Here is a 12983-nt window from a genome sequence, read left to right as displayed (position 1 = left end):
GATGATCAAGTTGAAAAGGTAATGCAGTACAACTTTCACATCCCCAAGAGAGTGTCAAATGCCAGGAATATACGGGAAGCGGTGAATTTGTGTGAAGGTGCAGGCTTGTCTGGTATGGCTTTCGTGTTGAAGATTAGCCAAGATCTTGGGCTGATGCCATTTTTCACAAGACACTTAACGAAGACTGCCCATCCTGTACAATAAGCTGAAAGCTGCAATAAACAAAGCCTGGCAATGTGCTTTAGGAGACAGTACCTGCAGAGGTTTCTGAGACTTCTCAACTTGGGTAATCCCTGTCTCATACATTCCTGTTTTTGTGTGCACTTCGTATTAGTACTGGTCCACCTCACTGCATAGTACAGTGAAGCTATCTCTGCTTTTGTTCCTTTTTGTGCAGACTGTACGCGTTCCTGATGGTTCTGCTTATGGGGAGCCTGCTGCAGTTCTTCCTCACCTCTAGCCACCTCGAGTTTGTGCTCTCACTTGGCGGTGCAGTGCTGTTCTCCTTCTTCATTATCTTTGACACCCACATGTTGATGCACCGCGTCTCTCCCGAAGAGTACATCCTGGCTACCATCGAGCTGTACCTGGACATCATCAACCTGTTCCTGCACATTTTGCGCATTATCGGGGAGTCAAGGAGAAATTGATTCAAGGAGGGTACTTGGCATCCAAGGAGCCCTAGCTTTTTCTTTTTTTTTTTCCGTTGAGGTGTGAAAGGCTTCAGTGCTAATCAAGACACTGCTGGCATTCCAATGGATTGAGCAGAAGTGATGGAAGTAAAGATTTACCTTGTCAAGGCTCTCATTCTCACTTCTTTTAAAGCCCTGATGAACCCTTGTCTGTGAACTAGGGTGGTTGCTTGGGCTAGTTGGTAATTCGTTATCAGAAATAATGTACAGCGCAAAGGACAAGGTGTGTGAGAGACGACATACTTAGTGCTGTGTATGTCGTCTCTCGCAGTCCTTGTCCTTTGCGCTGTACGTTATTTTTGTTCCTTGTCTGTGAGTTGTGTTTTGCACAAGAATTAAGCTATTATCTTCTTTGTGCTTTTAGATATTTGTACAGCAACAAGCTATCTGTGCTGTGATGACTGATCTTCACTGTTGTATGAGTGTTTATGCTTCTGAAAGTGTTCGTGAGTGTAACTGCTACTTAACAGGCAATGTCTAAGTGTTTGCAGCTTGTTAGCTGCGAAATATTTCTAAGCATAACTTAGCATTTTCCAATTGTTGCCTTCCAGTAGGTTATATATTGTGCATTTGGCTGCCACATTTTTATTTCCACCTCACTTGTATTAAGACTACATTTCTATTGAAGAGAAACTAAAAATTGCATGAATCCGTAGTTGGCATATTTGTATAGTCAACTTAGATAACTGTATGGACCACTTTTTAGGCACCGTCGACTCATGTTAACTCGACTCGTGTATATGATACTTGTGTAAGTATTGGTCCAAATAAGAAATGCCAACAAAATGAACAGATTAAAATTTTTTTATTGCTTGCGCTATGTCGTCATTACCACACTACTTCATATGGTATTGCAATAACTACATGTGCCACCATTGGTCATTTGCCCGCAGGCCCCAACACTATCGTTAGCACTTGCCTGATAAAGTCGTCAAAATAGCCCAGGGCACAGTGCAAGGCATCATCACCACTGTACGACAGGTCACTCCCATCACTGCCATCCCCTAAGGATGGCACTGCTTGCCTGAGGCACTGCTTGCACCACTGCTTGCCTGAGGGGGCGCTGGTGTGGCTGGAATTAACCAGAGCAACATACTCGCATTAGAACTAAAGTGTTACTTCCCTAGCAATGTATGGTTTCTTGCCAAGATTTTCCAGTGCGTTCAAACTGAGCGAAAAGTTTAAATAACCGAGGTTGAATTGGGAGTTGACCTTATTCGAGAACCACACGGAGCTTAACAGCATTATGTAGCAGTTGTGCAAAAATTTTCCACCTGCATATGCAGTGCTGTTCTAGGCAGTGATAGTAGTAGCCTCGTTGTAATGACCATCCTGTCGTGATGTAAATAAAGTAAAATGCATTATATAAAATTTGAAGAAATAAAGGGACATAAGCCAGTTTCTAATGTAGAGCTTTCCCTACAAAGCAGCAAGCGCACAAAGAAGTTATACAGTAGCATTCACGTTCTCAAGTAAATACTGTGCCACCTTGCCATTTGAATGTAATTAAAATTTAGAAACTGAAAGCAGAGTGAGCATAAACAGTGCAACCAAGTTCATTCAGTAAAGTCCCTCAGCTGCAAATCGATTTTTCCGGACTGTTATTGAAGAAGAAAATGGTTTAGCATTTCACTCGCATGCCTGTTCCATGTGCTATGCAACTATACGAGTAGAAATAAGCAAGAAGAAACGGCATTGCTGTTACTTTACACGAGAACCTGTAGCATGGGAGCTGCTGTCTAAATACATGGGAGGGGAAAAATCTTTGTTGGCAAATCATTGCGCAGATTATGAGGTTTGTTGCATTTAAAATACAACGTTCAAATGTAGTGACTTTATGCAGGTAATCTTTTATTTAGGACAATTATTTACAAAAATCTTTAAAAATGAAAAAGAAAAACATTTGCAATTTGGCATAAAAAACTATCCAGTTAGAGCGGGCAAATTTTATTATGGATTGCTGTGATGCTCGCCAAAACTTGTCAGTAGAACGCTTGTATAACCTTTGTTTGCAAGTGTCCTTTATGCAAAACCAGAACTGTTTTGCGTAGGCTGTAAATTATATTGCATACTTCAAAAAATCTGTGGACACCTAAGCAATTCTTACGAGTTGTGAAGGCAGAACCATTAATATTTCACTGAATGCCGCTTAGCCATGCTTTGAGGTTTGCAGCCGGCTATGTTGAGTTTTGCAATCCCCTGCTTTCTCACTGCATCGGACTGACACATCTGCACTTGGCGTTCCTGTGCTAAATGTTCAATATGTTCCTCAATGCTCATTGCCACCACTCGATGCCGCTTCACCTTGCCTTTTCGAGCCAGCGGATGCGCGTTCTGAGCCACACTTCACTGCATATCGAAGATGTTCTGCGCCGTGTCAATGTATCTGCTCCGTCGAGGCGCGCTCGTGATGTGGTGTCAAGGCCAATAAGAATTTAGGTGTTATTTCGCTGCTACAAACAATGACGGCTTTGTACTCAATGAGCCATTTGATATTTAGCATCAAAAGTTGCCCATGTATAATTGGTCTGTTTGAAACCTTGTCCACACGTCGTGCTTTGGAGCTCTTGTTGGGAACTTATAGACAGCCAGTAATTCACCAACACCCATGTGACTTCGCCATAACATTTACCATGGTGTCCTTCCACCGTCCCTACCCCCTCCCTCACTTCCCCACCAACTCAATTTTCACTAAACTTAATATCGGTTAAGCTTACAGTTCTCCCAGGGCAGCGTGATAAACTCTGCTTTGTTCATAAAACACATTTATAAAGCTGCGAATCGCATGCATGTGTAATTTACTGTAAATGTCATGATTAGTCCCCTATCTTTGAAGTTTACTTATATATTGCCCATAAAGTGCCTAATATTTTCGCTAAATATAAACAAAGTATCTTGTTCACCGAGAACACCTCTGAAGCCAAGTAGGAACCTCCTATATGATGCATGAAAATAGGAGGAAAAAAAATTATAATGATCCCCCGCACACTGTGGGAATCGGTGTAAGCGAAGCTTTCTGTGCTGGTTGCTTTGATTGACACTAATTAGGGGTGGTGTTGACCGCAAATGTTTCATTTTTTCGATGGTCAGTGCTGAGGTGACATTAAATGTTACCTTTCATGCACGCCTGCTGCTTATCTGTGTAGTACACAGAGCACACAAGGAGAGGTGTTTGCTTGAGGTGGTGTTGTGCACCATATTTTATAACCTCTGAGAGAGTTGATCGTTGTCATTGCCTCACTTGGCGCATCGCATTGTAGCAGAAGTATTAAACTTGGATTATGGGTCTGTATGTGCCAAGACCACAATCTGATTATGAGGCAAGCCATAGTGGTGGACTCCGGACTAAATTTTCAGAAATACCGGGAACCTACTGTAGCGTACCTTGAAATTAAACCTATCCAGTTTCCCCGCAATCACTGTCGTATAATAGTATGGTTTCCTTGCCTTCTCACGTCACCCCCCCCCCCCCTTGTATGGGAACTGCCTCTTCTCCCTCCTCTATACAGTTCTATCTATGTCCCCTCTGGACTTGCACGTTAGTAGAAAGGTAAGCACTGCAGTTTGTGCAATGTTTTTGGGGGGTCACATATAATTGCAGCTGTCAAGAGGCTAATTTGGCGATGCCCAGGGAGCTCCAGTGAGCATTGTCACGGTGTCTACTAATCGGGAAAACCGGGAATTCTCAGGGATTTTTAGTAGTCTGGAAAAACTCAGGGAAAACTCAGGGAATTTGTGCTTCTATCAGGGAAAATTGGCTGTAAATTTATTGAAAGGGAACCCAAAGTCACGGTAATGCTGGCTCGAGTAACAGAGAGGAATCGTAACCAATGGTCTTTGACGCCGCCTGGAGGAGTTGTCAGAGTACAGTCAACGAGCGATTTTCCGGACGCTAGATAATTCGGACGGCTTCGCGGCACCAGTGCGTACCCCATAGGGTGTATAAGAACGCTGAAATTTCGGGCGCAAGAACCCTTCGCCGTCAAATTTTCCAGACTTTTTGCCATGACCGCAGGTCCGAAACGGCATTAATAAAAGCCACAACCTCCGCCATTTTGATAACCTCGCCGCCTCGAACCGGCACACTTGCACGCAGAACCACTGGCAGCCGTAGCAACCACCGCAGCAATGCTAGGCCTAGCTTAAGCTTCTTGCCGTTCTGTACCGTGTTTTTCATTGAAAGAATTCGCCGCTATCAGCAGTGGCACCGACACCGCCTTTGTGGTCATCGCGACTGGCTTCGAAGTTCGGAAAGTACGGCGCGTTGCATAATGCCGGTTCCCGAAAGTCAGCTTCACCGCATTACAGAAGTGTTATGCTGTGAAGCATAACAAGTGTGTGAAGGGGCAGCTGGCACGGGACACAGTATGACATATATTCCTGAATTATACACGCGTTCACCCGCCATCTTTTGTCACAGTACGAGCACCTATATGCCTAATTAGTGTACTGGCAGGCCTTCAGCACTTTTTCGGGCGTGCCTGTAGCGATTTGAACCCTTAAGGGCTGTGAAAGACATGTATTCATTTTTTTTTCGACGTTTTGTCGGCCCCTAGGTAGTCCGAAAAATCGGAAGCTGACTGCACAATTGTCCAAGAGGATGCTTCAAATAGTCCGCGTGGCGAATGCGCAGCCTAAGGAAAACAGGAAGACAAATGACCTAGGCATTGAGAAATGAACGGGGAAGGAAGCACGCTGTCGCTTTTTTTGAGGGAGCTTGCACTCTGAAAGCAAAGTGTTGGCGGACACGGAGATGCAGGTGTCTGTCACCCAAGTAAAAAAAAAAAAACTCTTTAAAGCAGAGAAACGCAACACTGAGGCCTTGTGCGTGGGCTGAGTATGTCAGGACAGTTAAGGTTGACTTACCAGCTGTTGCGAGAGAATCTAACTTGTGATAAAGTTCGGGCTGCATACCAGTTAGCTTGCTATCAATCGATAGAAATAGCTCATAGTCGAAAATATTCTGTATGCATCTTGTTTTTATTCACATTTGAAAATGTCCGACTCAGTTTGCAATGGGTTTTACTATTTTCCTTCGAAGATATTTTATTCGCTGTGTATTTTACTAACCCCTCCCTTCTGCTTTCTTTTTGAATAAAATGAACACTACCCTTACTATTCAAACTGGAGTAAGTTGTTTTTTTATTTTTTAACATGCTTACTAGAGAGTGACACCATTGGGCGACATGATGTACGGAGCCCGTCTTGACATAAAACAAAGTTCTGTGTCACTCAGGAAACATTGCAAAGGGACTCAGGGAAAACCTGAAAAACTCAGGGAATTTGGAAATGTCAACTTGGTAGACACCCTGATTGTGCACATTTGATGCAGTGGGGTCCGAACGAGTTTCTCGCTTTGTCTTTCCTCTTTGACTCACTCTTGTCATGTATACGCACGCTCTGAACTGCCCTCCGACATAGTGTGCCAGGCAGCCGCAGCAGCAGCACCAGCAGCAGTAGGAAAGTCGAAGGAAGAGGCAAAGAAAACTTTGCTTTCTTTAAGAACAACTGTTCAGTAATTATTTGCAACACTTCTAACTGAACAAAGAATGCAAAAATTTTGTCGTGCATTGCATTTATTGTGAGCCTCCTCACCTCTCCATGAAATTTGTTGTACACAGTAATCTACAGCTATGTCTGGACACTGGGAAGCATAGCTGGTAGCTACCATATCCCATGCTTTTTTACAAATGCTGTGTTTTTAAGAGGCTGTGTTTGATCCAACCGCGTGTAACTTCGCACAGAGCGTTTCCGTAGTGTACCACCAATTATCGCTACATTTGGTTTTGGTGGCGTTTATAGTTTTGCCACTGCACTAGGGCAGCCCACTCAATTCTTCCCCACTTGTTAGGCACACTCATAACGCTCTAGAGTGCTCGTATGCGTAATTTATTGCAAAAACAATTGCCCATCTATATTTAATTTTACCTAGACATCACCTTTGTTTTACAACACCAAACGTAAAGAAACCTTCCCCTTTAGTTCCATGAGAACACCAGGTGAACCTTATGTATCATGCACGAAAAAAAAAAAAAAGAAAATGAGGTTTCAATAATTATTCATAATGCTTCTAATTAAGCCAGAATTGTTAAAACTACGTGACATATTGCGCTTAAAATGCTGTCTCTTCACAGTATAAAACATCTGAAATGCAGAGTTCTCTTGGATCATTCAGAAAAGTAGCTAATAACAGCAGTGTGATTCTTTCGAATACTGGCTTATAGTGTTTTTAAAGCAGTATTTGATCAACACACACTTACCATTGCACATAAACTTGGTGTGTTGTTCCATCTATGTTCCCGAAATTTGACCTCAGTTGTATTTTTGCCAGCCCAGCCATCCAAGTTTGATGCCACTCGTAAAACAGACTAATAACGCTATGGACCACACATATTCTACTGGAAAAGGTGCATTTAACCCGCCCATTCGGAACACTGCCTACACATTCATACCATGTCCCTAATTTTCCCCAGATATAACACCGGAGAAACAGACTACTAATTTCATATGGTGCACAAAAATACACAGAAAAAGGAAGGTTTAGTAATTATCTCCAACACTTTAAAGCAGGAGAGCGAAAGTTTCACAGCACATTGTGCTTAAAATTCTCCCTATCTTCACGGGATTTCTGGTCCATATTTTGCGCTGGTATTTTGGAGTCTGAGAAACATTTCGATTAGCGGCAGTATGACACCCTGGAACACTTCATTGAGTAACCTTCGACAAAGGCTTTAATGAACCTACACAGAAAAAAAAAAACACTTCTCTCTTGTCACTCGGAACGTTGCTTCGTACTTCGAATAAATACTGTTACAGTGCATTTGGACAGAGGACTGTGCGCGCAAGAGGAAAAATTAAGACGAAGAGGAAATGGTAGACTGTCTCCTAGAACTGTGCCTTCTGCACCAACCTGCGCCATTGCCACCAACTTTTCCCCATGTAAATAGTTGTACATACATTTCTGCACCGGGCTTCCTCTTCGTAACATTTGGCGGAGGTGCAGGGTTACGACTCGTAACAGAGCTTCGCAGTGGTCACCGATGACGCAGGAGACGTTGTTTAGCTCGGCAACGCCTGCGTCCACTGCGTCGACTGTACCCATGCATCCGCGTGATTCAGGAACCTTCTGCGGCACCGATGGCGCCGACGTCGAGGACTGGCTGGAGATGGATGTATGCGTGGGTGAGCAGTCACGACAAATGGGATCCCACAGTGATGCTGAGGAACATAATGTTTTGCTTGGCGGGAACTGCATGAATGTGGTTTCAAAAACCACGAAGAAGAACTCCATGACTGGTATACTTGCAAGCAGAAGCTGCGAGATCTCTTCGAAAAATTACTGGGTGGGAAGGTCGTCGCCAAGGAAGAGTTGGTGTCACGAGCTCAGACGTCTACCCAAGGCTATGTCGCCTATATACAAGACTTGCTGGCATACTGCCGCAAAGCCGACGCTGAAATGCCGGAGTCTGAAAAAGTCGGGCATGTGTTAAAAGGTATTGCTGATGACGCCTTCAATTGACTCATTTGTAAGAACTGTGCTTCGGTTAATGACATTATCATGGTGTGCAAGCGTTTCGAGAAGGTGAAAAGCCGTCGTATTTATCATTCATTTGCACGACTTCCCAATACGGCTGCAACATCGTCTTGTTAAGATTGACATGACTCTCCTTCACGGCAGCAGCAGCCTTCAGAGCAGCCGACGAAGATCGTCCGCCGTGAGCTGGAAGCCATGTGTCCTGCCACTCTGTACCCACCTGTCAACGATGCATATACGCTCCTTTGGTTTCCCCCTGCTCAATATATTGTGCGCCAAGAACTCGCCAATGCCGGCTTGCAGTCAGTTTGCGTCGTGGCCAGTTCCCGGTCAACCGAACGTCCTGTACGTGCATATTCAAGATCAATGGATCCCTCGAGGCTCTCAGCATGGCGGAGCGGCGAACTCCGGATATTTGCTTCAGTTCTCGCCACGTTGGTTATGTCGCCCGATACTGTCGCAACCGCTGGTCCTCGATGCCGTTCTCGAACAGCTCTCGTACAGATGGCGGTTTTCGCCATATCCAGCCGCAAGCCGAGCCGAACTTGCACGCCACTGACGGTACGACCGCATGGCGCCATCAGTCACCGTCACCGAGCAGTCACTGCAGTCCCGTTCGCCGCCAAGTCGTCGCCCGCCGTCCAGGCCGCCCAGGCCACCCCAGTCCAGTCGCCTGTCGCCGTCATTCCGCCCTGGGCGCATACCTTCAGAAAACTAAAAGATGCAGTTTCCGGGGGTGGCACTTCATTGTCGAAGTCTCCGCCAAAGCCTCTCACCCTGCCGACCAGACGCAATATAGTCGGTGTAGAAGTTGACGGTGTATTTGCCCCAGCGCTTGTTGATACTGGAGCCCACTTATTGGTGATGAGCAACCGTCTTCATTGCCGCTTGAAGGAAGTCCTTACATATGCTGCACCTCGTGCTATCCGGGTCGCTGATGGAGCAACGTCCACTGTACACTTCCCGAATAACTGTTGCTGGTTTCAACACTTCCGTTCGATTTGCTGTTCTGTAACGGTGTTCCCATGACTTGATCGTCGGGCTCGACTTTTTATCGGACCATTCAGCACTGACTGACTGCGCTGCTGGCCTCCTCCAACTCAAGCTGCCTATTCACTGCTGTGCTCCAAAATCAGCTGAGCCTCGTTTATGTTCTGTAGACTTCGTACGGTTGCCGCCTCAAGCCTCCATGTACATGCCTTTGACGTGCTTCCCATCAGTTCCTGACGGTGACTATGTGCTGACTCCTAATGTCAATGTTCTGCGGTACAGTTGCCGTTCCTCAGACCATTGTAACTATCGCCGATAACCGCGCATTTCTTCATGTTTTACATTATGGTTTAACTACGCAAGTTATCCCGAAAGGCATATAGCTCGGCAACGCTTCTCTCATCGAATATTCTTTCATCTCTGTATTAGATGTTTCGTCCTCGTCTGCAGCCACCTGCTTTCCGATCAATTCCGCAACATCCGATCCCGGCATATTTTCGAAGATGATCGCTTAAGACCTGCTCCTCGAACAGGCTACGGATCTTTGTCACGTCCTGGTGTCTTATGGCGACATCTTTGAGGATTTCCCGCTGGAACAGACTTCCATTGTGACCCATAAGATTGACACCGGTAATGCTAATCCTATCCGCCGATGACCTTATGGCGTGTCTCATGCAGAATGCCATGTTATCCAAGCTGAAGTAGGCAAGATGCTAACCAAAAGTGTAATTGAGTCCTCTTCGAGTCATTGGGCATCGCCGGTTGTCTTGGTCACAAAAAGAAAAAAAAAAAACGATGGAAGCTGGCGATTTTGTGTCGACCACTGAACAAGATCACGAAAAAGGATGTGTATCCTCTCCCGCGGATTGATGACGCTCTCAACTGCCTTCACGGATCAAAGTACTTCTCTGCAATTGACCTCTGATCTGGTTATTGGCAGATTCAGGTTGATGAACTCGACGGTGAGAAGACCGCTTTTGCTACACCGGAAAGCCTTTACCATTTTAAAGTTATGCTTTTCGGACTTTGTAATGCCCCAGGAATTTTCGAAATAACGATAGACTCTCTCCTTCGGGGCCATAAGTGGTCCACCTGCTTATATGTTATCTGGACTATGTCATCGTATTTTCCCCTACGTTGACAGCCACCTTAGTCTCTTTGGCGCTATTTTTGAAGTCTTTAGGGAGGCTGGCCTTTCACTTAACTCTTATAAGTGTCATTTTGGACATTGCGAAGTCAAAGTTCTTGACCACCTTGCCTGTGCTGCAGGTATACATCCTGATCCTGATAAGATTCACGTAGTCAAGAACTTTCCTTTACCCTGCTCAGCAAAAGATGTGTGCAGCTTTGTGGGCTTAAGCTCCTATTTTCGTCGGTTAAAAATTTTTCGGGTGTCGCCCGGCCACTGACTGACCTTCTCAAAAAGGACACTGCGTTTTTTTTGGGGCCGCAAACAAGCCGACGCTTTCTACACCTTCATCCGCTTCTTGACAACGCCTCCGATATTTGGCCACTTTGATCCATGTGCGCCAACTCGAGTTCACACAGACGCCTGTGGCCATGGCATAGGTGCTGTCCTCGCCCAATCGCGAAATGAAGTCGAGCGCGCCATTGCCTATGCTATATAGTCGCCTCTTGTCCCCTTCAGAGCGCAATTTTTGTATCACCGAGTGGGAGTGCCTGGCCCTGGTGTGGGCAGTGGCCTAAATTTTGCTCTTACTTGTTCGGCCGCCCATTTTCTTTCATCACGGGCCACCATGCCCTGCGCTTGCTATCGTCACTGAAAGACCCGACTGGCCGCCTTGGTCGCTGGGCACTAAGACTTCAGGAGTATTCTTTCGTTGTGATGTAAAAATTCGATCGCTTAAATCTGGGTGCCGACTGATTGTCTCGTCGTCCCGTCGATCCTCCCGTCAGCGACGAACAGGATGCCGACACTTGCCTTCTGGCCATTTCTGACTTTCGCGACATCGTTACTGAGCAGCAAAATGACGACTCTCTCCGGTCGATCATTGAGTGCTTGACTTCAGGTCAATCAGATCGCTCAACCAGAATGTTTGTGCTTTATCGACGCAACATCAGCCCTGATGGACCAGATTTACTGCTAATTGTCCCTCGTCATCTCCATTCTACTGTTCTTGCTGAGCTCCACGACGCACCCACTGCCGGACACCTTGGCACCTCCCGCACTTACGCCATAGTTCGACGTCGCTCCTTCTGGCTAGGCCTTTACCCCTCTGTGTGATGTTATGTCACGGCTTGTGACCCCTGCCAGCATCGAAAGAGGCCGTTTACTGGCCACCTTCATCCATTCGATGTTCCCACGCAGCCTTCCCTCCGTGTCGACATGGACCTTCTTGGCCCCTTCCTTACATCCATAAAAGGAAACAAATGGATAGCCGTTGCCACAGATTATTTACTTTATTTATAAATACTGCAACCCTGATTTGGGGTTTTAGCAGAGTAGAGTTACATTTGTTGGATTTTGCAAATTGGCAAACAACTGTAACAATAAAAGAAATACACGGAAAGGGACTACATAATTTGGCAATGTAAACACGATGGCATACCGAAACCAAGCACAAGAGCATATAATAAGCTTAGCGCGACATGCGAGTCAAGTCACTGCTGTAGGTGTTCAGCAAAAAGGTTTACGAAAGGGTTGTGAAACGACTACATTAGTAAGCTTATTCCATTCAGTTATTGTCCTAGGAAAAAACGAATACTTGAAAGTGTTATTTCGAGTGTAAAAAGGAGTTATGGTCGAGGCGAGTCTCTGCCTTGTGGCATATCCTGTAGAAAAAGAATGTATCTGCAATATGTCTACCTTATAATAACCTTTAACTATAACCGAAACAAAAATTTGGATATCAAAACACGATTTCTTTGCGTTAGCATTTGAGATTGGCTTTTGCTAATAATGATGGGATCGAAGTTCCTCCAAAGCTCTTATACATAAATCTCGCTGCTCTGTTCTGGCTTTTTTTTTAAATTTGGTTAACATGTTATGGGTACCAAATTATAGAGACATAATCTAAAGTTGGCTGAACAATTGCCTTAAACGCAATAAGGCGAACAGCAGGAGTAGGAAGTTTGAGAGCTCATCTTAGATAAAAGGGTTTGCAGTTAGATAAGCTAATTACAGCGTTTGTGTCTCGTCCAGCTAAGGTCATGTGAAATCTAAAGACCGAGATACTTCTAGTGCTCCACTTCCAACAGAAAGACATTACAAGCTGAATATATGTAATGTGGATTACATTTATGGGAAATATTCAAAATTAATAGACAATTGCCATTTATCGCACTAACGAACAACCCTTTGAAGTGCTTCGTTCAAATGAATTTGATCTTCCTGGCTTTCGATTTACGAGTAAAGTATGCAGTCATCTGCATATAACTTAACTTTTACAGGTATGTCTTGTATTATATCATTCATAAATAAAAGAAACAAAAGGGGCCCGAGCACAGAGGCCTGAGGGACTTGTACACCAGAGTCAACTAGTACTGTGTGAGAACTGCGATCATTAAAGGAAACATACCTACTGTTTTTGATTTGATAGATAAGCAGAAGTCCAGTTTACAAGCTGATAGGTTTAAACATTACATCTAATTGAAATAGTAGTTTATTGTGAAAAACTTTATCAAAAGCTTTAGCGAAATCCATAAAAATTGCGTCAATCTGTTTGCCGGAATTTATAGCTTGAGCGATATCATGTACCGTAGTCACTTATAGAGCGCAAGTAGAAAATCCATTTATGAATCCATGT

The 12983-nt window shown here is 44.7% G+C and overlaps 1 protein-coding gene across 1 annotated transcript in view; it reads left to right on the top strand.

The window, feature by feature from the left end:
• LOC142592611 (protein lifeguard 4-like) overlaps positions 1-802 on the top strand; it is a 42136-nt gene extending 41334 nt beyond the window's left edge. Inside the window, exon 6 of the mRNA XM_075704151.1 lies at positions 398-802. Within this exon, the coding sequence (XP_075560266.1) occupies positions 398-650 (253 nt within the window). The 3' untranslated portion in view covers positions 651-802. The remainder of the gene's footprint in view (positions 1-397) is intronic.
• The last annotated feature ends 12181 nt before the right edge of the window (positions 803-12983 follow it).

This window comes from Dermacentor variabilis, chromosome 9 (assembly GCF_050947875.1).
Source record: "Dermacentor variabilis isolate Ectoservices chromosome 9, ASM5094787v1, whole genome shotgun sequence".
NCBI classification, from domain to species: Eukaryota; Metazoa; Arthropoda; class Arachnida; order Ixodida; family Ixodidae; genus Dermacentor; species Dermacentor variabilis.
The sequence above is the reverse complement of the archived record's forward strand: the minus strand, read 5'-3'. Positions and strand labels throughout refer to the sequence as shown.